Below are 27,182 nucleotides of genomic sequence, written 5' to 3'. Positions count from 1 at the left end.
AATGAAATCAGCTGCACAGGTCATATTTATAGATTCGTGAAATTTTTATGTCTCGTGTTGAAAGCATGTATCCAAATATATAACATAGAACCAGCAATGCATCGAACATAAAACAACGATAAAAGACCACTATAATTATTGTAGCTTCCATGATCCGTACTTTACAGCCTGACCAAAACAAAAGCATAATGTCTAAATCCCACCGAAAAATAAGTAGCATTCCAAACCACCATTCTACAAATTTCTGCTCATCCCACCGCAACAATGGCGGTTGATTTAAGTGAACACACTCTCAAGTACCCATCCGACATTCCTCTCAGGGCCAGAGCCTCCGGGCTACGGGTCACTAAGAGCCATTCCTCTCGACAAGCAGTTTCGCAGAATCCAGTGATGCTGCACGGTAAAACTGATGGTCTTCTCAGTTATACTTAGCACCTAGGCACACTTTAGCTTCTGCTAAACGAACGAAATAAAGAGCCATCCACCTAGGCTAGCAGGTCCTTACCGAACGCTCCAGCTCGGAATGTTGGAGGATCCTTTTACTGCAGCAAGTGTAAATTGAAAATATGAAAATTTGATTACTTGCTAATATTTCCATTTTGCCCTGCACTGGCACTGAAGAAGATGAGCCTGTTTAGCTTAACGTTAACTGTCTTCGTATGCCGGTGATTTTATTCGGTGCTGTGTTCACATCTGAAACGAGTAGCGTAGCGGATAATGAAAGTGGCATTGGAGTCTGAGATTCGGAAACCATACTGTAGAGGACCTCGGGCATTCGTCGTCTCGTTCGTACATCGTTTGCTAGTTCAACTCGCTCACTGTTCATGCTTCTGAGAGACCGGTACGACAGGACGTGATAAGCTTTGACAAAGGGAAGCTACAGCAGCAGCAGCAGCAGCGCGTTCCAGTGGAGGGTGAGCTAACATGAAAGGTTCCTGTCAGACCCATGTGAATTGTAACGCTACACAACCGAGCGCTGATTTCAAACGATTTCGCATTATTACCTGTATCTATTGGTGATTATGTTGAAACGAGCTTCGCAGGAGATAATCTTCTTGCTACAAAGCCTTCCCTCCGGGTGACGACGAACACGTCGATGGAGGATGGATAATCGAAATCGTTGTCAGCATAATAATAAGAAGAAAATTCAATTCCTCAAATTTGACTACCCAATTCGCATGACGGTGTGATTGCTTCGAGCTGTCGAAAATTTCAATTTTCCGAAGTCTTTGGAAATCATTCACTATTTGCTAATAGCATCACCAGCATCGACGGTGTGTTGGGGAAAGCTAGCGAGAATCGTCTCGTACCTAGCGTAGATGCTAATGTTTGAAATGCTTTTAGGTCAGCATCAGATTACGGGCCATAGCCGGAAGTGTTTGATTGAAGCAGGTGATTTTAGGAACGATGATGATCAGGATTTTAACATCTTTGAAATGGGTGGAAGTGTAAAATTCCACATTGCACACGCAAGTATGCTTTTTTTTAAAGAAGACCATGGCTTTGATAAATCATTTAATATGACAGTCGAGGTTTATTTATTGAACCATCGAGACAGATCGTGATATATTTTTTTTTTAATTCTGCGGCACCATACCTCATTTCCAGACCATAGCTTGGATTGTCCATTTTTCTTTGACTTTCCAACGAACGCTATACAACGGCCCATTCAACGTCATAATTACAAGTACATCCTTTTATATAACCCCTTTTTGGCGACATGACAACAAATTTAGCCAATTTTCACACATCAGAATCCATTAGTCGCGCCGGTAGAGGCAAAACCATTGTCTCCGCCCAGTACATCCCGTTTAATTGCAGTAGATCGGAGCAGCGAGGAAAAACTCGTTGTCGCCATCATGGCCACTCGCATTTGAATTCGCAGCCCTGTTTAACACGCTGGTCAACACATCGTATCCAACCTATAAGCGAGTTGGTTCCCGGGGGATGTGGTACTTGGCAAATGTTGAATGACGTAATTTATCTAACTGTCCACTGCTGCAAAAATTGGAAGAACTGATGACGAAATTGAGCGGCGAAACATTGCGAATAGAACGTGATTTAAGACAAATACTACCGAATCTTGATTTCAGAACAAATTGAAGACTAAATTTTAGTTATTTTTTACAACAAACTCGTGACTCAAGTCAGAACCATTAGCCGCACTAAAACAAAGTGTTCAGACAATCGAAAGCACATTTATTAACCTTTATTTTAACGTAATAATATTTCATATCGATTTGCTATTGCCGAAGATATTTGGATTTTACTAAACGTATTTTTAATTGCAAAGGTTAAATTATTTTTTTTATATTAACTGTTCTAAATTGTAAATTTTTTGGACTTCATTTTCGGATTCAGCATGCGACAAGGACGTAAACGGCCACAGGGCGCGAAAGGCCCCGAAATCAAAACCAATTTTTGCCTTTCTCATATAGAAAGGATATGCAATCACTCTGAACACCGACTTTCTAAACGAGGCCCAGAGGGCCCAGTTTCATTTACCATTCGACTCAGGTCGTCGAAAATGACAAATGTCTGTATGTGTGTGTGTGTGTTTTCAAAACTCACTTTTCTCAGAGATGGCTGAACCGAATCGCTCAAACTTGATTTCAAATCAAAGGTATAACGCTCCCATAAGCTGCTATTGAATTTTTTGTCGATCGGACTTCCGGTTCCGGAGTTACGGGTTGGAGAGTGCGGTCACCCAGCAAATTCCCATATAAAATGGTAACACCATGTTGTCCAAATGGTGTAATACATATTAAAAAGGTCTTAAAGTGATAAATTGATTTTGTCACATTTTATGATATAAGTTTTGCCAATAGTTGGTAATGAATACGAAAGATAACATAAATAAATTATCTGATTTCATTATCTTCAATTCGGTCCTTGCGGATTAGATTTCAACGTACTTTAGTAAACTGTAACTTTTTTTACTACAAATTTTATATAAGATGATAGAATCTATCGACATTCTTATTAAGACTTTCAGCTATCAACTCGGTATCTTTTGTTGGTTTTAATCGACGATTTTATTAATTGTGTGGTTAGGCTAGCCTTAATTCGGTTTATTTCTTAGCTGTATATTCGCTTTAGGTATAATACTTTTTTACATTTTAACGACATTTAATTAGCTTGAGATTACTGGGTTGAGTAGGAAAAGTTTTGAAAATTTAGAGCCATAGTACTCAAATGAGAGTAAGGATGTGAGGTATACAGATCGGAAAACTAGAAATATCTTTAGAAAAAGCGCTTCTCCTATGATCTAGCCAAATATTAAAAGGCGCTTTTCTACTACTTATGCGCAAATTAGTAAGTATTGATGCCTCGTTAGCTTAATGTCGACTATCAGAGATAGTACTTCATCATCCTTCAACTTCGCAAATTCTGTAGCATAAGCACTCAAGTTAACTAGCAGAATTTTCATAAAAACTTGCATCAATTTTAGACAATTCTGATACAGTGAAGATCCGTTTTTAACAGCTCTTTGGTGAGTTTTAGGCTGTTAAAACGGGGATATTGACAAAATCGTGACATATATTTTTCTTTCTTTTTAACAAACGAAGTTCTTAAAATATTCTTCTCTAGTCCCTAGATATAGCTTCATAATTCTTTCCGATTATTCAGTATAAATTTCGCTTAATGAAATTTGGATTTTTTTCTTATTAAGAATCTCTAAGATAAGAAAAATATGCTCAAGAAAAAAATTACTAGAATTCGACTTGGTTCGTCTGCTAGAGCTCATCAAACTACCAACAACAATGCTCCATAAATACCTTCTCGTCTCATTGCGACTGTACTCTCCGCAAAATAGATCTTTGCCACACACACGTCCATAGCGAACTTGTGTTCCATTGTTCACATTGTTCTTTCAAATTGATGTTCTTTGGGTGTTTCAAACAACTCGAACAATTAAAAATCATATTCGATTTTGTTCTGTTTGCTTTCGTCCATTTCTGGACGGCCAGTTTATAAAAGGAGCAAAATGAGTTATTTTAAATCTGCAATCTTTTCCTAATACACTAGTTATAACACTATTTGTATGGACTTGTCAGCTTCAGATTCATCCAAATCTGAAAAAAAATCAGATCCGCCCAAATTTCGAAAATATATATTTTAGCTAATTGTCAGCTAAGGGTCATGCACAAATGACGTAGCTTTTTGCCTTTCTCATATAGAGGATATACAATCACTCTAAAAATCGTCAACCTAATCCCAGCATTGACATAAGGTTTCTGGGTTTTAACACCCCTTCCCCCTCTCCGGTCACCGCCAATTTAAATTCCCCTTAGATCACCCCTCATTGCACCCTCCCCCCAAGCTACCACCCCATCCATCACTCATACCCCTCCCCCCCCCCCCTCAACCCCATCATCTTTATACCACCGCTATAGCACAAGGCATTCCGAATTAAGCTGCGGAGTTGTTCGTTCGTAGTTAGCAGGAAGGCAACATTGAACTAATGCTGATTAGGCTAATAAAGTATGATATTTTTTATTTCAAGTGTTTCTTTTCCGACACATAGCTCATCAGGTTCGTGACTGGCAAACTATTGTGTGTTGGTGTAAAGTGTACTAAGAATGTAGTAGATGTTTCCATAATTCAAACGAACATAACCAGCCATAGACTCATAGTTTAAAAAATGAGAAAGGCACAATTGCACCACTAGGTGGATTAATACAGGTTTTTTGGATGCCGTGACGAAGTTATTTTTGTATGGACTTCACAATTTGTATGGACTGTTTAGTAAAAACACTATACCCCTAGCAATTTTTGGTTTTGTTCAGTACAGTTCGTTTGTAAAATTCGACAATCAACAAAAATGTTCGAAGTCCCACAAAATTTTTTTCAAAAACTGTCCTCAAGAAAATTTTAACTTGATGGTGTGTTACTACATGTGAGGATAACTCAGGTTTATACCGTTTTGGTCGTATTAACGGTTAAAAGACAAAAATCGAAAGCAGCAAATTTGCGCTATTATACCATATAGCCACGACCACTATTTCTGCTATCAATGTGATCAACTTGTAAACTCTCTGAGATGTAGAAATTTCGCAAAGTATGCTATGATCGCAAAAATGAAATCAATATTTAATGACATATTTGAAAAAAAATTAAACTTTTGATCTCAGTAATTTGTTGCCGAAATTTTTCTCTTCCCAAGGTGAGGACAAGAATCCTCGCAGTTTCATCCATTTTATGCGAGCAAGGATTTGAAATACCTAGATCGGCAAACTACAAGTGGTAGACTTGAAATCATACGGACTAATCTTTTGTCTTCCATTGGTAGAAGTTGGGTTTAGGCAGAGTCTGAGTAAATTATTGGTATATGTGTCATTGCAAAGATAGGCCATGCTAGCAGACAATCAGTTTTATAATTCTCACGGGCTTTAATAGTTTAAATTTTTATTTAAATTTGATGATTCAATAATTTTTTTCTTCGAAAATTTATCTGATTTATTTTATTGTTTTGCATAATAATTTTATTAATTTTATTAAGGGGCCTTCCATACACCACATGGACAATTTAGGGGAGGGTAGGGGTTACGAGAAAGTCCACGCTTGTCCATGGGGTGGGGGGTGGGGGTATGGGTAATGTCCACGTGGACTTTTCATTATATTTTTTGTCTTTTATAAAAAAAATGAAACATGTCATAGGTGTGAGTGGTTATCTTCAAATTTTTTTCAAGATTTTGAAATAGTCCAAGTGCTTATAACAGCATAGTATGTGCATGTGCATCATGTGTGAAAATTAAAAACATCTATGGCAACTATCATCAAAAAATCATAAGAACTCGCACGAAAAAGAATCAAAGAATTTGTTTTTATCTGAATTACTTTATGCAATCATCTGTAACTTGGTCTAATCCCATTAATTTTGATTTTCAAAGTATGAGGTTGAAATTATGAACCAATTGAAGAATTCAAAGGTTACTTCAATTTTGTGATGAACCTTTAAAACGTAAATATCAAGATCATAAGTCGTTGAGAAATGAGACATTTTCATGGAAATTTCACAAACGACTAAAGATATGTATAACATTCTGTAGTTGAAGTTTGAACGATTGTCATAAGGTTCTTATGCTTCATAGTAGTCTTCGACATTGGAAAATTTTCTAAACCCCATTTGTATAAAACCACTAATTTTTTTTGAAAGTCCACGTGGACATCGTAGGGAGGGGGTAAGGGTTTAGGAATTGTTCACGCTTGTCCACGAAGGGGGAGGAACGGGTCAGAAACGTCTACGTGGTATATGAACGGCTCCTTAGTTTAACCAAATTTATCAAATTTGAACTGTATTAGTTTATTTCATTTATTCTGTTTGGTCGATTCATTCATGGCATTTAATTAAATTTTATACCATTTTATTTTTGTTAACTTTATTCGTTTTCTTATTATTCATTCTGTACGCGCTATTAAAACTTTTTTAATAGATATTATGGGGCCTTTCCAATACCTATATATTTAATGTAATCCGGCTAGATCTGGCCAAAACGTAACTACACCATCATGATACTTAATGAAAGGTAAAATCTGTTTGTCATGGTGCTCCATTTTGAACTCTTTCAATTTCATAGTCTTATCCGTCATGAAAACGCTGGTTTTCTAGCATCAGGAACAGATCCCTTTGCCAAACTATAATTCTTTTTCATGAAAACAAACTTGAACCTGTTAAGAATCTTGCCACGAGAAAGAATTGTTCAAAATCAGCTTTCGTATAGGAATCGAAACACATCCATTGAGCTTCATCGGCACCTAATTGTACAGCATACGTGCTCGAATTTCGACCACTGTTTGGGGCTTCGGTTGGGATGTTTAATTTTTTCGGTCACATTTGTAGATTTTTCGCCAACAATTAGGCGGGTAGTATTCAGCGGGTAGTCCAGATCATTATCTGAGATGTTGAGATTAGCCGGAAAATCGATTTGTGGAAGACAGGCTGCTTGTAAAATACAGTTAATGATAAACGGTTCCACTCCGATGCTTCAATTGCACTTTGCGAAGAGGAAGTTTACTTCTACTTTTTAATCACTCGACTTAAAGTTCTCTTAAAATAATCCAGTAGTTTTTTTTCTCTTGCTCACCCGAGAATGAACGAAATAATTTCATTGCTCGCTAGAAAGGGAAAAATCGCAAACTTCATTTCCAAAAAAAGCTTTCTTCGTCTATGAAGCATTCTGCTTGCACACAAAATGAAGCAATGCAACCTGGTGTAGCGAACGCACGCGAGCCGAATCTGTAATAACAAATGTAGAAGAATCGGTTGCTTTTTTATTCTATTCCTTCCCCTAGCTCATCTCGACTGGCTCGCGGTTTGTGTTGGGGTTTTTATCTACAATTCTATTTTGATATCATTTTCCCACAATGCAATAAATACTTAGATAATCATTCGTCGTATATTGGGTACCCGATAATAGCAGAGGGGGCTGGTGTCCACTAGTAGGTTAATATCATTATTATCTAGCACCAGAAAAATCCAACCCTGAGATCGTGTGGCATGCGTGAAATTTAGGAAAATAACATCTTTAGGTGAAAATGGACATTTTTGATCGAATTTTTCTCAACGAACTGGGCTTGGGAGCAGAACAAATAAAAAGATGGCAGGGATTTAGAGTTCCAACTAAATCACCATGAAGAAATTTTTGAAAAAAAATTGGAACTGGACTTCACAGTTTAAAACCAAGAGTTATAATTGTGTTATTCCTTTCTATTCGGGTACCAACCCGAAATCAGCGTTCCGACTAATTTTGAGGACTGGGGCTCCCAATGAATTTTTTGGGCTTGGTACTCGAAGTTTTAACAGGCGTTGAATCAATGAAACGGTTCAAAACGAATGATACAGCGATGAGCACGCCTCCACCGTGTGATTTCTGGCAGTTCACATTACTGTAATTGTTTCTACAGGATGTTTGGTTCATGACTAAGAACTTCTCGTGGGTTGGTAAAGGGTCATGTTTAGGGAAAAATGTCAGTTTACACATACCATCAAATCTTAAGTATTACAAAGCTATTGAGCTTTTCCTGTAAATTATTTGTTTGTATTTAAAGCTCTAACCCAGAAAAGTATACCTTAAACTGAAAAAGAAACGTTTGAAATTTGATGGTACATATTGCACAATATTTTTTCCCAAATAAAGAATCTTGCTATAATAATAAGCCACTGGTAATAGTCAGTTGATCACTCAAGTCTGTGTCGAAAGTCGATTTCTCAAATTCCATCACGCCGATCCAAAGACGATCGTGCGGGAAGTTGTAAATATTTGAGAAACGAGCAGTATTATTGAAAGCGGCTTATTTTACCTGACCATTTGTAAAAATTGAACATAGAACACTTGAAGGAGACAAATATGATGCGAAATTCGAATCTGTCGAAGATTTTGCAGTTAGACAAGCTCACGCTACTGAATTAACCTCAGAAGATTTTATGAGAGCGTCTGGGTTCGTAGTGTAATTATTGAACTATCTGAAAGAAACATCAACAGGCCACGAATCCGAAGACAGAGTGGTATCTCTGAACTGTCCATCAAGTTCAATTTTGAACGACACAAAACCCATATTGCTAATATCTGCATTTTGTGATGCGAGTTTGGTGATTCTTAATCATTCAATCTAGCGCAATTCACATACAAAGAGTGGTTTCACCTAAAATTTTCCCCTAAGTGGAAATATTGGTAAAATCTCATTTTTTTCAACTTAGGGAGAAATATAGCATAGCTAACTCAAGAAAGTTCGTTAATACTATTTTCGTCCACCGTTTGGATATATTCTTTAGGGACCATTCATGAATTACGTAACAATGTTAGGGGGGAGAGCGTATGGGGTTTGTCAAAATGTTACATGTTGTGACATATGGGGGAGGGAGAGTAAGCTGGAACATTTTTTAAAGGATTCGTTACGTACTAGGGGAGGGGGGAATAATGAAATGTGTGACAATTTGTTACTTTTCATACGCTGCATGTTTATGAAATAGTACAAATCCTATGCCCTCTTCGAGTAGACGGTACAGAAGTAAATATCATACTCTGGTCGGCGCTGTAAACATAGAAAATAATGATCATTTTGTTTTATCAATGATCATAAGGGTGTGTGCGAATTTGTATTAAATCGAATTAATTGCGCAGCGTTTTTATTGCGTAAACCGGATGAACAATGTAGCCAGGTATGATTATGTAGCAACTCGAGCAATATAACAGGAGAGCTCTCCGATACCTGTCGTACAGAAATATCGGCTTCATAATAAGAATATTAAGGATAAACTGTTGACTAGTCAAATTGAAGTTCCACATATTATTAAACCAGTTATATATATATATATATAATAGAATTGAAGTTTTGTTCCTAGACCACCAATCTACACCAAATAATTCTTACTAGTCCACTTCCTTTTCCAAAACAAGCACAGATATTGCAACGATCTAAATAATTACAATTTCCAGATTACAAACTCAATTGAGCTCTAACTGGATTAAATATGAGCAGTCCAATTTCAACCACATAAAACCAAAACTAATTCCATGCAGTCGCTTCAATACACATGATTCTAGGAAAGTTAGAACCGAGTGTGCTTATAATGGCACATCCCACATTCATGCTGATAATCGTACGCATTACGAATAGTATCAAACTGGCAGTGCCAGTCAACCACAGTTACGAACATTCCAGAATCGTGGTCGAAACTTTCCCCGATATGGGAAACGCTCGTCGCAACATATTGTCAGCACTATCAATCCACTGCAGCAGCATGCCACCACAGCGGTTTATTACCTTTTGTTATGCAGCTCCAATAATGACAGCAGCAGTTCATATAATTATTCGGGAAAAAATGTTCTCTCCACAATACAAATAATGGACAATACAATAGAAATCGCGCAGGATAATAGACCGAAAGCTCATTTACGAATTAAAATTCATGTATTTTAATTGCGCACTCCTGTTCCGATATCGAACAATATTTTATACCTCTCTGATGTTAACTGTTCCCGGAGAACTGCTGCCAAAATCAATTCCCCGGAAATGAATATGAAAATGTGTTGGTTCCACCTCACGGACCATTCGGAAGGGATCCGTTTATTAAATGCTGTGGCATCGGGCTATCGACATTCAGCGAAGTAGCAAAGTTCAATTACCTATTTCCTCGAAATTACTTTCATCTGTCTGCCGGCTTCAATCAACTGATTGGTGTTATGCCAAAATATAGCGATAAACGGCCCAGCGTGGGATCAATAATAAATTATCGCTGATTTTTTTTTTCTTGATGTACGTAATTTACTGATGAATTACGCTTTGTAGTATAATTTTCGCCAACAGACCCTACCGCGACAGACCTGCAGATTGTTTGATACCCCAAATCAATGTCGAAATCGTCAATGTCAACTGCAGCAGAATTAAACAGAATGGAATTAATGAATAAATGAAGTGAATGAACTAATTATTCGTTTGTGCCGCGGGAGATATTACCTGGTATCCTACCTCCCACAGAGCGGTTTACGGCGTAAAAAGATTTCACGTGTTTATACGAAAGCCAATAGGTACAATGGTAAGCATTTACATGACCTACTTTTGATCAAAGAGAAAACCATGTTCGACCATATTACCGGTACTACATGAATATTGAAAGCTTCATTTGAGCACTTGCAGTACTTGTTTTGGCATTTTTTCCATAACATGAGTAAGGCCCGAACAGAATGACAGCGGCAAACCCGCATTGTACTATTTTTTGAAGAAAATCTGGCCTTTCAACTAAAACTGCCTGGCAGTCATCGAAATTTGGCACACAATTTGATCTTCATAGAAAGTTTATTAATCGAATATGACCAAGGTCTACAAAATTTGTGTGTAACAACTTCTATCATTTTAAAATCTGACAGAAAAAGAGATTTGACTTTCGGCTGGAAGCTTAAAAAGCTCTGGCTGTTCCAGATAAATCTGGTATAATGTTATACCCGCCTAAGGTGTAAGGTAGAATTCACAATATCTGGAAAAATCTGCCAAAATGTCTGGCTTGAACTAATGTCTGTTCAGTTGGGAAAAATCTGGAAGATTACTGATAAATCTGGAACATTAGCAACGCTCTGCATTCCGCTGTGCTGCATTCTTGCTTATCTCTAGGAGGCGCGCTTTTCCGTACCGCACTCTCTTGATGCGTTGCAAAAACATAAACAAATCAGGTTTCCATATAAATTGTTCGGAATTTTTTTTCACAAAATAACGAAAAGATAAGAAAAACGCACTTGAAAATATTTTTTTAAATTAATCCACATCGTTCAGGAATTGTGAGAACGCAAAAAATAATTTCCTGTAAAAGCGTCGGTGGTGGATGAGACTCTCTAATCAGATGCAGGAAAATTAAGGTAACTCCTTCTTTATCCAAACAAATGCTAAGACTGTTTCATATAAAAGAATATCTACTTTTCTGGTCCTACTATTAAAAGTATACACATAGCACATTGTTGTGACGAATGCATTAATTTAGTCACATAAAAAACACATTGGTCACATTGGCCGCAGTATACTGGCAACCACCATATATATAATTCAAATCAAAGTAGGCCGGTAAAAAGTGTTCACTTCTCTTCCAGTTCACTTTTCGTTCAGAAGCCTAAAGATATAGACGTGTCACAATGAGTGTGGCTGGTACCGGTCCGGAAATTTGAAAAAGCTCCCGCGACGGAAATGTTCTTTTATCACAAAAACAAACGCGTAAATAACCCTTGAAATCTATTTATATCCCTTCCGAAAAACGAGCTTATCTATTGTATAAGTTAAACGATCATTTTTATTGGGAGTGCGGTGAACGGAAGCACTGCAGAGATAGCAACCAAATGTATTCATCTCGAATTTCCACAAAGGCTACTAGTGGTAGCCAATAGCCATACCGTGATCAGCGCTTTCCCAGACCACAATCATGGACCGAAGTCAATCGCTTAAGACAGTGGACCTCCAGCAAGAATTCTCCAAAAAACGGTAAGGACCAATGTATTGGAATTCAGCACTGCTTGAGTCAGAACGCCCAAAGGAAACTAGTAAAGTGTATAAAAAAGGTTGTTCGGCATGCAGTCTTTAAAGTAATCTGGACAGATTTTCTCTTTCTCTTCTACGTTTCGACAAAGTGTCTTTGTCTTCCCCAGGGATTGAATGTTTTCTGTCAACCCCTGAGGAAGACAAAAACACATTGTCGAAACGTAGGAAAGAAAGTTCTCTTCCTTTCCTACGTTTCGACAATGTGTTTCATCCAGATTACTTTAAAGAATGCATGCCGAACGACCTTGCCCATAAAACTCCGACAGTCGTAAACACAGGAATACATGTATCAAAATGTCTTGGGTAAAATGGTGGAAGTGCCAAACCAGATTAGAGTAGGATTTGCCCCCGAGCTGATCCTGACGTACTTTGAAAAAAGAAATGATAAACACCGTTCATAAAGAATTTGCAAACTCTCTTTCCGAATTAATGCTGGCAGGGAAAAACGTACATCCTCGGAATGAAAAAAAAAACACAGAAAAAGCCGCTGTCATCCTATTTACCCTTTATTTTTCCAATATAGTGAATGATCTGCAAAGAACAACAAACCAAGTCGAACCGTGGCATAGCCGGTCGTCGAAACTTTGTTAGAGCACCACATGTGGGAACATTAGACTGCCCAGAAAAATAATGAATTTTTGAAAACTCAATCGGCCCACCCCGGGTTGATTTCCAGTCCCGCCAGGAGTACTTGCACCAAATTTGAAGCAAATCGGACAAGTCTAGCTACCAGACCAACGTATGGGATCTTTCGACAATTTACATGGAGAAAACACACTATCTCGCTTTTCCGCCGCTAGGTGGTACTGTATGCATCAGATTATCACTGCGAGTGGAAATTAGAAAGATAATTTAATTGTCTACAACTTTGTCGAAGACTGCTAGTCAATTGTTAAAAGAAGATATTAAACTTTTGGTGAAGTGTTGTCTGAACATATTGTTCAGCTGAATCTAACCATTATTTCACAAAAATGTATAATATGCTAGGAAAGTTCTGCGAAGTTCAGGAAAATTCTACGAAGTTTAAGAAAGTGCTGAGAACTGTAGGAATGTTTTACTAGTTCAAGGAAAGTTCAGCAAACCCTGTGAAATATGTTCAAAAAAGTTCCTTAAAGTTTATGGAAGCTATCTAATTGCTTGCAGAATTTTTCTAAAGTTATTTCAATAAAGTTCACGGAACTTTTGTGGAGTTAGAAGAATACGCCTAGTAATTTAGGAACTGTTGTGAAGTTCGCAGAACTTCCCTAAAGTTTTTAGAAATTTGGTCAAGTTAGCAGGACATGCGTGTAGTTTGTACCATTTTCATGAAGTCCGAAAAATGCAGAGATTCTTTGGATAAAATTCACAGAACATTTCTTAAGACTGCAGAAAGTTTTAGGAGCACACAGATTTTCCGCGCATTCCGCATTTGAAGATCTTTTCTGTAAAACGCTTAATCCCCCAGAAATTTGCAGTACTTCCCAAATGTGGAATTTTTCATAATTTTTCCGCAATTCACAGAATATTCCTGAAGTTGATACAATTTTCCTGAAGTTTATTAAATACAATTGAAGTCCGCCGATTTTCTAAGAATCTCTTCCAAGCCCACTTCTACGAAATGTGTAGTCTTTTCCCGGTGTTTACATACACTATTGTTATAATTATGACTGATTATTGTTTTGTTCTTGAGTACTTTTTCACATTTTCGTCACCGTTTTCATTTTTTTGTGTTTCTACTTATTTCAGGTATTGAGTTCTTAGAATGTCGCTTTGTTTTGTCTATTCTATTTCGGATGAGTACTTCAACTATAAGTAAAATGACCTTAAAGATATCATTGAGAATCGATACTGTCCATTAAGCTCTTTCAATTTCAAATCAACAACCGAGTGCAATTGAGCTGAAATTTATTCAGAAACCCCAACCCCGAATGAGTTAACCGGGTTGGATAGTTCGTGATCTAATCTAATCTTCTAATGACCAGACCGAACTTGCTATTTTCCCAAAAAAACTCCATAGAACACAAAACTTTTTTAAAGCTCGTATGAATTTCCTGAAATAACCAAACCCAGCTGAAGCTTGCAGTTCTTAGAAATTTGCAATAGTTGGTAGAACTTTCATGTAACTATTGAAGTTCACCAAACTTTCCTACAGTAAGCAGAACATCTCTGAAATACGTATGACTTTTCAGACACATTAGTTAACTTTACATAATGTCTTTTTTGTAAACACATTTATTCAGATCATTACACTATTTACAATTCATGGTACATACATTATACGAAACAGCTTAAAACATAACCGAGTGCCTCAGTTGACAGATTATTTTCTGCATCTAAAATATAATTTACATAAATAATAAATATCTTTAGAGCCCTATATTTCACGTCTGCCCTGCAATTTTTCATCTCTGGAAATTGAAGCGCACTAAATGTTATCCTCTTTCCTAAAATTAACTCCAATCGTGGAAGAAGATAGTCCCATAGATGTTTTATTCTGCTGCATTTTGAGAGCTTATGTTCTAGGTTCTCAACTACATTTGGACAATACTGGCAACATGGACTGCATATTCGATTAAATCTATAGAGAAGCGCCGCACAAGAGATCTTGTTATTCACTAGCATGTAATACGTTGAGCTTTTTACAGATGTGAGATTTTTACTCGTAATGTTCGTCCATATTTTATTCCACAGAATATTTGGATATAACTGCACTACCCTCTATAGTGGTCATGAAGTGATGCTGACGATGGAATATCCTCAGCAATGTATGGAAGATGTTTGGCGATAAATTTCAGACAGGGATACAGGGCTAGTATTCCCGAGGGATTTGGGGGATTTTTAGCTGACCTTCAAAAAAAAGAGCGAATGGTGTATTCTCCAATACTTTGATGTATCTGGAACATAGAAGTGCCTTGAATTTATGCATAGGAAGATACAAATTTAGTCCTCCCCTTGATATAGGCAGAGCCAATTGTTCCATTGGTACTCTGGTGGGATGACGGCCCCATATGAAATTTCCAATTTGGGAGGTCATTTTAGGCACGTACGCATTTGGAATACTATTCACCGATGCAAGAAACCAAAGCCTAGAGGTTATATACGTATTTACCAAAATAATCTTCTGATGAAGAGTAAGTGTTCTTGGCTTATATAACCACATCAATTGTGATGTCTTTCTGATCGCGTTTTTCCAGTTGAATTCAATCGTTTGTTTCAACGAATTAAAGTAAGTTACTCCAAGAATTTTTACTGATTCTTTTATAATTAGCCATGAGAGAGTTCCATCATTACATTGCCGTCCAATGTTCATGGCGATCGTTTTTTGTAGGTTTAAAACAGCTCCTGAGCATAGACCATACGCTAAAAATGCTTGTTTTACAGTGTCTAGCTTTTGTTGTTCGACAATTATAATCGAGATATCGTCAGCATAGGCAACTACCAATTCGAGGGGATGATTGCAGATAGTAAACAGTTTTTCTAAAAGCGGATGTAGGTACAACACAAGTAGGTGCATGCTAAGGGGATCACCTTGTCGCACGGAACAATTGATTGGAAACTCAGTGGTTAGGTTTTCATTTATTATTAAGCGAGAGTATGAGCTGCTGAAAATCTTTTCTAGGAGATTCACGAAACTAGGATTAAATTGCATACTGCGTAATGTATTCAATAGAAAACTTCTGTCCACGCGATCAAACGCATGATCCAGGTCAAAGGAAACTAATTTTGCTATTTTCCGTTTGCAATTAAGTTGCACTATCCGATCTGTGATTGAGTGCATAGCCTCAAATATGTTTCTTTTGGAATTTGAACATTTTTGGCTTGGGTTGAGTATATTGTTATCTTCCAGTATTCTCCCTAATCGCTGTTTCAAGATTCGCGCTAAAAGCTTGTAATCAAAATTCAAAAGAGAAATCGGTCTATATGCTTTAATGCTCTTATCCTCAGATTTTTTTACTTAGAACAACGACACCTTCCATGAATTTTTTAGAAATGTTTCCTTGTAAAGATTCGTTCAAAATCAAATTTAGTTGTGGATGGATAATATTGAAGGCCTTCATATAGAATTCTTTTGGAATTCCATCACCGCCAGGCGACTGTCTTGAGGCACTAGATTTTATAGCGAAAAAGATTTCTGAAGTAGAAATCGTGTCCATTATTTTGTTGTTTGCTTCCGAATCAAATGGAATCATGCAATTGCAGGGAAAGTTGGTATTCGCCTGTACACTTTTTTCAGTATATAACTCTTTAAAATATTCGAAAACATGGGCTTCTATATCAGAATGGTTTGAAAGAAGGCGATCCTGATGCATAATAGCTGTTATAGAGCTTTTACTTCGACTAGGAGAAACTAGGTTTAGTGAACTCTAACCACCATTCAGACCAGCTTCTATAGTTCCGTCGTTCAAGTAGCCAACGATTCCATTTTATTTCAAACTCCGCTAAAGTTTCGTCATTGATAATATGAGATCGAATGGACCAGTAGCCACGTCCTTGTGGTTTTCCTCCCAAGTCGGGTAGACAACATCTTATGCGAAATGCTTTGTGATCAGTAGAAGAGGTGGCGAAAAATTCTGTCGTGCGAAGATTTGAAACGAGCGACTTTGATACGTAGATTCGATCAAGACGAGATGCAGAGTTTGCACGAATAAAGCTGTACTCGACGCGGTTACCTTGTAGAGATTCCCACGTATCACATAAGACTAAGCTGTTAACACAATTTTTCAATGCAATGCTCACATTACCAACACCGGTCGCGTCCTTGTTGCTGGTAACGCAATTAAAATCAGCGCGTACAATTAAATAATCTGCTGCATTTTGAAGGTAAAATGGGACAGAGCTATTAAACAGGAATTCCCTTGTAGAGTAACTTTGACTACCTGACGGTGCATATATATTACATAGGGTAACACAATCTCCGATTCTAACAGTAAGAATGCGACTATCTAAACTTCGTTGGATATTATAGTATGGAATGTGACATTTTAGTGCTATAGCAGTGCCTCTTTTGGAATCATCGACGTTTGATATAACATTATATCCAGGGATTGAAAGGTTCGAATTTTCAACTTCTTGGAGCAGAATTATATCTAAATCAATAAGACGGATAAAGGAACGAAGGGACTAAATTTTGTTTACATTCGACACTGCATTTATGTTAATGGTGTCAATGTTATAGCTAATCAAAGACGGCTTCATTTTTTGTTTTGTAATGATAGAGTCGATCTGGTATCGCGATGGGGAGATCGGGATGGTGAATGAGTTTTTTGATTCCTTATAGAACGACCTTTCATACGTTTCTCTTTTTGAAATGCATTCCCCAAATCTTCTGTAGAGGAATCATTGCTCTCTGATTCGGAAATCGGGAGTTTCCGCACGAGGATAGGAATTTTGAAGGTACTCACAGAAGTGGTGTCGTCAGCGATCATTGGAATGGCATGTGAGTGACTGTCTGTTAGCATCTCGATACCTGTAACTTCGGGCTGGTCATCCTCTTGTTGGGCGATCGTCGTTGTCCGTTTAGTATTGGTTACTGGAAATGAACTGCTATTACACAGATCATTGAGTTTCATTTGGTCATCTGCATTTTTTATAGATGGCTTTACTACTGTATTCGCTGAACATGGTGCTTCCGAGTCGTCGTGAGTGTTGCGTTGGGATGATCGTGTAATCTCGTTGAGCTCGTTCAAATTCGTGGCTACGAACTTTGGAATCAGTGACGTTACCAGGTTGCTATTGTTCACAACACTAGCGAAGGTTATCGGTTCGATTTGTTTGGGTTCCCCTGATAAAGGTTTGCCTTGTGCTCTCTTTAGTCTGCTATCGAGGTCAGTCTTTTGTCCCAGTAACTTTTTGTTCTCCACACATGTACTGCCTGGGTGAAGAAGGTTGGTGCAGCGACGGCATGTTTGAGGCTGATTCCGATACGAGATAAGCGTTTGTTCACCTTGAATTGTGACAAATGATCGAATGTGTTGTCGAGCGCTCATTTTGGCTATTCGCACACCTACCTTTAAAAGCAAAGTCTTCTCCCCATACCGAGTTTTTTATGTTAATTACGTCACTATATTATCTCAGAAAGGCAACGATCTCTTGGTTTGTGATGTTTTCAGACAGGTCGTGTATTTTTACCTCCACGCCGCCATCATCCATTGTAAGTCGTACCTTGACCTTGGTTTGGTTAACTTGAATCTCGTGACGTTCGTTATGCTGATTGACCACTTCTTGCGCGGTCTTCAGATCCACGTACTTTACTTGTGCACAGTTTAGTACGTTGTTCACCTGCAGGCGCTTCACTTGCTCGGGACTGAGACCAATAGTCTTGTGGTTGAATGAATGTAGATCTTCAAACGAAGGTCTCCTCGGGAAGTTACTCAAGTTCACCTTAAAAGTGTTTTCACGGATCTTTATAGGGTGAAGTGCCTATTTTCACCATACTAAGGAGGGCGCATCACTGATTCATTAATTACTCGGCCTACAAACAATGGAATGCGTACAAATTGGCATCAACAGCTTTGCTTCGTTGTTAAGTACCAAGAAAATATCATACATGCGCTGAAAACAGTGAAATTCTCGTGTTTATGCGCAACGAAAACACGAATCGAGTGCCCCTATTATTGCGCTACCATTTGACTCAATGCGTCAAACAGAGATGGCAGACACTGCTCTAACCAACGGCTTCAAATGGGTAGCGTAATAATAGAAACATAGCGATAATGGGCTCATCACCCTAGTTGATATAGTCACAGATTGTGCATCAAATATGCAATGAGAGATGTTGTCGTCATAAAGCTGATGCAAGATTTACCGTATCACGCTTATTGGAGCGTTACCGAAACACTGGCCTATACAAACGAGAGCTTCAAATATACGCGTCTTGTTGAAGCGAAGGCTTGAACCTAACTGTGTCTTCGAAATTCGCATATCTTACCAAAATATTGCAAAATTTTTTTTTTTTTTAAAGTTCGCACAGTTCGGTTTCTTTCTTAAAATTTTTATCTGCCGTAAGAGATAACACTACGGCAGAATTGTTATCTTAGGTAAACTTCGAGCGTACAAAAAGTTTAAACGCGTCTTGCTCAAATCTTTTTTGTGTTGGCCGGAAATGTTACTACAAAAAATTTTCCAACATATTCAAAATAGTATGCTCTAGTGAGGTAGGTAGGAATTTTTTATGTCTTGATTATTTTTATTAGAGAATCTAGTGCCAATTTTACTGTCATTTTCTGAGTTTTTGTTATGAAATCACTCAAAAATATATTTTATTTCTGCTACGCAATTAATATTATAAATCCCATGCAGCTTCAAGAAAAATTCCGAGATTATGTTTCGTGAAAGATTATAACAGCTTCTTGTATTTTGTAAATTCTCCTATAACATGCCTGAAGTAAAGAAGTGAGGTTTAAATAGCTATTTCAAACTTATCTGAATCTCAGAGGAACTCAGTTTCCTAAAATTGTAATACTAAAACTTTTCGAAATATTCCAGCTTCACTGGAATTCACAGAACTTATGCCAAGCTTTCCGTGAATATGTGAGAACTTTACTAAAGTTTGCATAACTTCACTGAACTTCGCAAGTCTTTCCTACAGTTCACGGATCTTATGTGTATGCAAATATTTGATATGCAGATCGCAGATTCTATAGTGCTGCCCTCGTGATCACAAAGCTTCTCTGAAATTGGCAAATCTCTACCGTAGTTTAAAAGACTCCCTAAAAGTTCGCCCGTTTTCTTTAATTTTTCCAATCTCATACATTTTTGCCAAATATATTTTCCTGTTATTTGCATACATCATCGTTATGGAAACTCAATTCAAACTTATTTACCATCAATTTGATATTAAAACTTCTGGCAATGATGCATTTTTGGAAATAAATGGATAAATTTTCTATTGGTAAACATATTTCTACTTATATTCCTTGTTTTGACGTGAGGGTATTTTTGACTGTTTCTCAAAATCTTGTTTCTTTATATTTAAATTCTGTGTCGGTTTTTATATTGAAAACGTAGGTAAAACATTGAAAACATACGTAAAATATTTGAATAAACTAGGCAGTAAGAAAATCGATTTTTATTTAGGGTAAGGTGGGGCAAATACGACCTAGTAAATAGTTTTGGCTGTAAAATGCTCATTTTACATCGGATTAAGTCGTTTTATATACCAAATTAAAGGTTAGACTTCTGAGCAACTTTTTGTGAACGGCATTTTATTCGTATCTTTAGAAAATTTGGAGATACAAGAGTTTTGCGAAAACGTTCATTTTTGCTGTTTTCAAAAATGGTGGGGTAAACCCGATCGCCTATGTTTTTGGTTGATTTAGTACAGATATTACCCAAATTTTATGGTTGTTCAATGATAAATTGATGAATGTTATGTTATTGAACTGTAATATGACGAAAATGGAATTCAATGTCAATCTGGGAATGTTAAAATCGCGAGCAGTAGCACGTAAAAATATTCCCATTTACATAGGAGCAATTGCTCGATGAATACTATATTCATCACGAGTTTGTGTATTTCGTTTGTAATTACGAACCATTGCGCAAAAAATAATAAATAATAATAATAAAAATATTTTTCAAATTGATAAATAAACATTTTCTTAGCAAAAAAAGAGGTTGGATTTACCCCACTATTTAGAGGTCGGATTTGCCCCACCGCAACATTTTTCATTACGACGCGATTAAAAAAATACGAGAAAAGTTAGACTAAATTCATATATGCACTTTGTAGGACTTAAAACAAAGAACTTAAATCCACTTATATTTTTATGCAATCAATTTAACATGCAGAAATATCTTGAAATCAATGATGCACAAAAATCAAATCAAAAGTTTTAAAAACACACTTATTGTCGTTTGAGCATCTCAATGTAGACTAATAAACTGCTGTCATGCCACCATTATGATTATTTTCGATGCTCTACCCGACAACATTGATATTAGTTCGCGTAGTGCTTCCGATTTTCGATAACAGAGGGGGTCGGGTTTACCCAACGGTCGGATTTGCCCCACCTTACCCTATTGATTTACTATGTACCTAGAATACGAAAACTCGCGAATGAAGAAATAGGAGCTGATAAGAAAGGTTATTAAAATTGATACAAAGGATCTCGCAATCCGTGTCATACTTTTCATCCAATGGTAGCCCCTGGATGATTACTTTATTGGTTTGAATAAAACTATTAATACCAATTGAAATTCAAATTTATTCAATTTTTCCTACATTATAGATCTAAGCCCAATTTGTCTAAAAAGATCTGCGAAAAAATAAATAAACTGCTCCTAACTCATAAATATCAACGCACCGACGTATTTTCTGTCCGATAATAGAATTTTACATGCTATGATATGGTCGGTGTTAAGTCAGACCGGACTAAGTGACAATATATTGATTTCAAGAAAAACGAGTTTAAAGTTTCAATCTCACCATCCTCTACATTATAATTGGAAATTATTTGTTGTCATAATTCTTATTTATTGTTACATATTTTAAATCTCGCAAGAGTCTAATGTAGCTGAGGAAATTCTTTATCCAGTGCTACCATTATCTCACTTTTTGATGTTTTGCGACTTAGTCCGGTCTGGCTTAACACCGACCATATGTAAAATCGAATATTGTGACTCTTTTGAAGTAAAACTCAGACTGAATGGCATAGAAAAAGCGAAACATCTTACATTTTTACATGTAATAAAAAGTAAATTTATGTGAATTGGGACGCTCCTTTTATGTGCATCTGGCAAGACGTAAAGTTAGATGATTTTTTTTGCTGTGTACTTTTGCAGCAACGCAATCATTGTGGATTACAAAAAAATTCAATACATAAGTACACTTTGACGTCGTGAAAGCTGGTGACAACACTTCAAAGAAATATGATCCACAACTATCCCCCGCGAATATAGTATGCAATGAGAAATATCAATTTGCACCCTTTCTGAGGATCACGATGACTTGGATGCTTTGTTGATATGACTGATCCAGACAGTCAGAAAAACTTACTTTCAAACTTGTCCTGCAATTTTCAAATATCAAAAAAATAAAACATACTTTTCAATTTCAGATTTCCCGACGGTATCGCCTTGTCGCAGCGATAAATCAACGGGGCGAACGGGGCGAATGGTTAAATAGATTTCGTTTCTTTGTGCGCTTACCTTACTGTTGGCATTACGGAAGAACAGTCCGAGAGCGAACAGTCCCAGCGTCACACCGCCAATCAGACCGTTGAGGGTGAGGGTTGCTTGCAGAATGCCACCGAGTCGTTCCACCACGAAAACCAGTCCGAAGGATAGCACTCCGTACCTGCAAAGGAAACCGCAATGAAATTTGAAGAGTTGAATTATTAAATTGAATTTGCATGGTCCCTAGGAAGCGAAAGAAAAACCACTTCCAGATTCCGACTATTCATCTCCTCCAGCTTTAATATCGCAATGACAGAATGATTAAACTTTCAACGGCTCAGGCTGACGCGCGAATCGTTACCATCGCTTAGTTGCGATGTAAATTTGACACTGAAATTTTCCAGTCCGATGAAGAAAAACTGCTCCAGTTGAACGAAGCTGCTACAGCATCAACATTTAAGCAAGCTGTGATATTCATTTGCTTTTTTACGATTCGATGGTTCCTATCTGACCATTTTATTATCTTCACAGCTCTCTCGAGTTGTAAATAAAATCTAGTTTCGTCGAATTCGGAATGGTCGCATACCATTTCCCGCTTGTCGCAGTTTACGCTATCGAAATGCTTTAATACTAATAATAATTGCATTTTACTGACAAACTTGGTTCTATAAACAACTTCCAGCACTCAGAAAATCGAATGTCTGCCGACTACAAAATAGAATTTTTCGCGCTTGAACTTTCCTTCGCATGGTTCCTTAATCGCTTTCCCTTTTATTTTGTTAGTAAAAAGTTTGACTGTCAATCTGTTCGAATAGCGCACGCCATCCTTGTCGAACTATAGACCGGAAGAAAGGGGAAAGAATCGAAATTGATTTCAAATTTCTTATGAATTTTGGGTAAAGATTTTTTAGGAACGAAACCAAAAACTCCCGCCTAAAATACCCGCCTCCTTCGGCGCCTTTTTTGTTGCTCTACGTGACGGGTCCTGCAAGAAACATCACAGCTCAAACAGTTCCCCAAACTTTCAAGAGTGCCTTCGCAGCAGACCCCAAGCCAGTCAAATTGCGTGACAAACGGTTCCAAAGCAGCACCGAACTGTGTCTGAGTGAGTATGGTACAACTTATCCACTTTATGATTTTAGAACTTCGACAGCGACTGCAAGCGTACCCGGGCGGCGGGAAAGAAAACGCTGATGCGTTGTGACTTCTGTTTTATTTCGCTGTCTATCAGTCTGCCTCAATTGGAGTGCTCGGTTGAAGTTTGTGTTTTAACTATATATATTTTTTTTTTGCTCATGCGGGAAAACTTTTCCCTTTCCCTGTGAAATAGAACAAGCTGGGGTTTTTCGATATACAGCAAGTTGAATGCATCCAAGCGAATCCAAGTTTGAAATGATATTTCATTTGAAATTCGCTACACAGAAATCTCTACCGCTCGATGGGGGAAGAGAAGGGGAGTGAATAACGAGAAAATGCATTTTATTGGAAACATGCAAATATGATCCGTATAACGAACTGCAGCAAGCGAAGAATGATCTATGTCAGAGGGAATATCTCTGTGACTAGAATCGCTTCGAATCGCACTGGTTCAGCTTGCCGAGCTATTGCTGCAATATCGTGCTAACAGAGAATGTTCGCTTCAACGAATCAGTTTCTCTCGTTTACATCTGCCTAAAGGTTTGTGTTCGTAGAAAGCAGGTTGCATTGATTGAATGCATTGTTCTATTACATATTTGCTTGGTTCGCCAAAGGGAGCTACATTGCTGATAGATCTGTCAGCAACAGATTGAACTGAAAAACCACCATTTTACACTCTTAATAAATCCGGTAAGAAAAATTAACATTAAGCTGTTAGTGTGAAATTGGTGAAACATACAGTTTTTAGGCGATGCCCGGGTTTAATCGGTAACACAATTATTAGAAGCTAATGCAATACACACTCGATGTGTTCTCAATTCCATCTAGTATGCTCGACTGTCGTTTAAATTAATTTTTCCGGTCATGTTTATAAATTCGTGTCATTTTCAAAATACTTTTAAACAAATTTTATGTAGCAAAAATGATATGGAAATTGATCTATTGTTGCTAGACGGGACAAATCCATTTCAAGATTCACCTTAGAAACTATGCTCGGATGCGCATGAAACCGATCATCTATTTGTACCTCATTACAATCATTTCACAGCTGCATTAAACATAATTACACAGAAAACTGCTTTACAAGAACTTTATTTTTTAAACCAAGTCAGCCTATTTTTTTCAAATATCAGTAGAAATAGAAAAATCATACATAGTCAGTTCAGTTCCGAGGTTATTCCATAGGTCGTTAATATTTCACTGAATGGATAATATGGTGTGAGCAAAATCAATCCACGGTTTCGGAAACACCGGCGAAAGTCACAGTTAATTCGGTGTCTCGTAGATGGCTGTACCGATTTGATCTAGCTTTTTTAATGAAAGGAATGTTCGAGATTGTTCTGGAAATATAAGAAGGGGTTGCATTGAGCATCTCGTTTCGAGTGTCTCGATTCGAAACTTTTTAAAGTTGTTTCGACTAAATTGCGCCATTTGCCGTATCGCATTCGACCAAGCGTTCGAGCTTCTTAGATTTCGGTACTAGATTTCGACCGTAAGCGTCGCAGTTTTTCGAGCGCAATCTGTAAAATAACAGTATAAACCAAATTGCAGTTCGTTTTATTTTTCTTTTGATTTTGAGCTGAGTGTCACTCTAAAATCTAAAATCAAACGATGTCACGTTTTTGCGTCACGATTAAGAACGCTAATATCTCTGTTATTTACGGATGGATTCTGGTCTTTTTACTACCAAACAATTCGGAGTTAACAGAAATTATGTTCTATTGCTATAGAGTTTAGTTAAAGTGAGAAAACACCCATACCCAGTCTATTCCGGCAGAGTTGTCAATACTCAATCAAATACCAGGAGGTTATTAATGGAGGTTCAGCGTGTCGCTTTGTGCTAGTCGATGCTTGCATTCCAACCGAGCAACATCATGATTATATTATCCGGATCATGCAAGAAACGGTAAACGCTATGGCATTTCTGTAACTCGCACACAGTTAAACCGTGTAAAACTTACACCCGATTCCCTGCTGTGTGCAAAGTTAGTCGTGCGTTGAAACTCGCGAAAATGGAAATGCGATGAGTACACACAATGATTAGCAATGTGGATGGGAAGGCAAGGTAGGTAGGGTTGGTTTGGATTGAGTTCAATACTGCGGAATGCGACGTGTGTGCTGTTTGTTTAATTTGTCACAACTAGATTTGCGCATGCTGAGAGGCTTGGGTTTGTTAGAGATTGTGGTGGGCGAAGAGATTGGGTTATGTTAAAGCAGTTTCAGTTTTGATTTGTTTTCAAAATATTGCGAAGCTAATCTATATCTTGATAGTTAATCCAAAAGTGGTGCCATCTGACGGCCAGGAAGTACTGATTTATTTTTATTGTTATCACGAGTTTTAGGTATTCATATTATATAACAATCAAATCCCTTAGAACGTATTCAGCAGTATTTACTATAGGAATTATAATTGGAACGAAAACGATTGCATTCGCAGTAGAGCGTTTTAGTTTATTATTTCGAATAGGTTTGTTTGGAACTTTAAAACTGTTATATGCAGTCGTTGTTGGAGTAAAGCGATTAAAAGACATTCAAGCAAAACAAACTGCATTTGTGCGGTGAAATGCTGCTAAAAAATCAATTTAACCTCACTTTAAAATGCCCCAAAGCATCCAGAATAAAGGGATAGGTACAGGTTAGGTACCTTAAACACAAATCCAAATAATCTTATTCCAAATTATAGAATCTCCTCGCGTGTTGCCTGCTTTTGTCTTATCACTGTAACATGGAAAAAAATCCATTCATAAATTCATGAACGAAAAATCACAATTTCGTGAACCGAGCAATTTACGAATCGTGACCAAGTTCCTGTAATTATGGATAATAATCCTCGTATTCATGAAAGCTTAGTATCGGATGTTTCTGGCAGAGTAGCACGATTTATGTTCATGATTTAAGGTTTTAGTCACCATATTTGAAAATTTATATTCACGTTTCATGATATTTTATTCACAAGTTTCGTCTTATGCTTATGCTTATTTTATTTACGAGTTTCGCGTTGAATTTATCTGGAAGAATAGTGTGACTTTTCATGATTTCAGGATCTCAGTCACGATTGTTGATATTTTAATCACGAGTAGTGTAATTTATGTTCATGATTTCAGGATCTTTTTCACATTTTTCGTAGTATATATATATATATATATATATATATATATATATATATATATATATATATATATATATATATATATATATATATATATATATATATATATATATATATATATATATATATATATATATATATATATATATATATATATATATATATATATATATATATATATATATATATATATATATATATATACGTTATCGTGATACTTTATTCTTGGGTTCACGTTCAAAAATGACACGTGCAGTAATGTGACTACTGTTCATGTTTAATTACTATCGGATTTTGTGCTCGGAGTAACGTGACAATACGATTTCGTTCAGAAAACCGAAAATGATTCGCGTTACCTTGTTTTGCGAGCTGCAGTACGAACAAGATTCGCGGCTCCATAGAATTACGGATTGTTACGGATGTCTTCTGAATATCACAATCACTAAAGATAGATCGTGAACCATGTACTACGGATCATGAACCAGTGCACAAATCCATTAGTAATATAATGTTTATGATTTTGTGAACTATTTCACGAGCGTGAATGGTGAGTCGTAGAAATTATACTAGGAATCACGAACTAGTTCACGAACACATGAACGATATTTTTTGATTTTGTGAACTACTTCACGGTCTATTATATTAGGAATCATGAATCAGTTCGCGTTTCTATGAATAAAATTTCATGACTTTGTGAACTATTTCAAGAGCACGAATGGTCAGTCGCTAGGAATCATAAATCAGTACATGAATAATATTTATCGATTTTGTGAATTATTACACGACCTCGAATGGTAAGTCATGACTATAATACTAC

General features: G+C 37.0%; 1 protein-coding gene across 1 annotated transcript in view; it reads right to left on the bottom strand.

The window, feature by feature from the left end:
• LOC131691899 (sodium-coupled monocarboxylate transporter 1) overlaps window positions 1-27,182 on the bottom strand; it is a 285,364-nt gene that overhangs the window by 58,198 nt on the left and 199,984 nt on the right. The window contains exon 10 of the mRNA XM_058978642.1: window positions 22,153-22,300. Coding sequence (XP_058834625.1) covers window positions 22,153-22,300 — 148 coding nt within the window. The remainder of the gene's footprint in view (window positions 1-22,152; window positions 22,301-27,182) is intronic.

Source organism: Topomyia yanbarensis, chromosome 3, assembly GCF_030247195.1.
Source record: "Topomyia yanbarensis strain Yona2022 chromosome 3, ASM3024719v1, whole genome shotgun sequence".
Classification (NCBI taxonomy): domain Eukaryota; kingdom Metazoa; phylum Arthropoda; class Insecta; order Diptera; family Culicidae; genus Topomyia; species Topomyia yanbarensis.
This window is presented reverse-complemented; position numbering and strand designations above follow the sequence as displayed.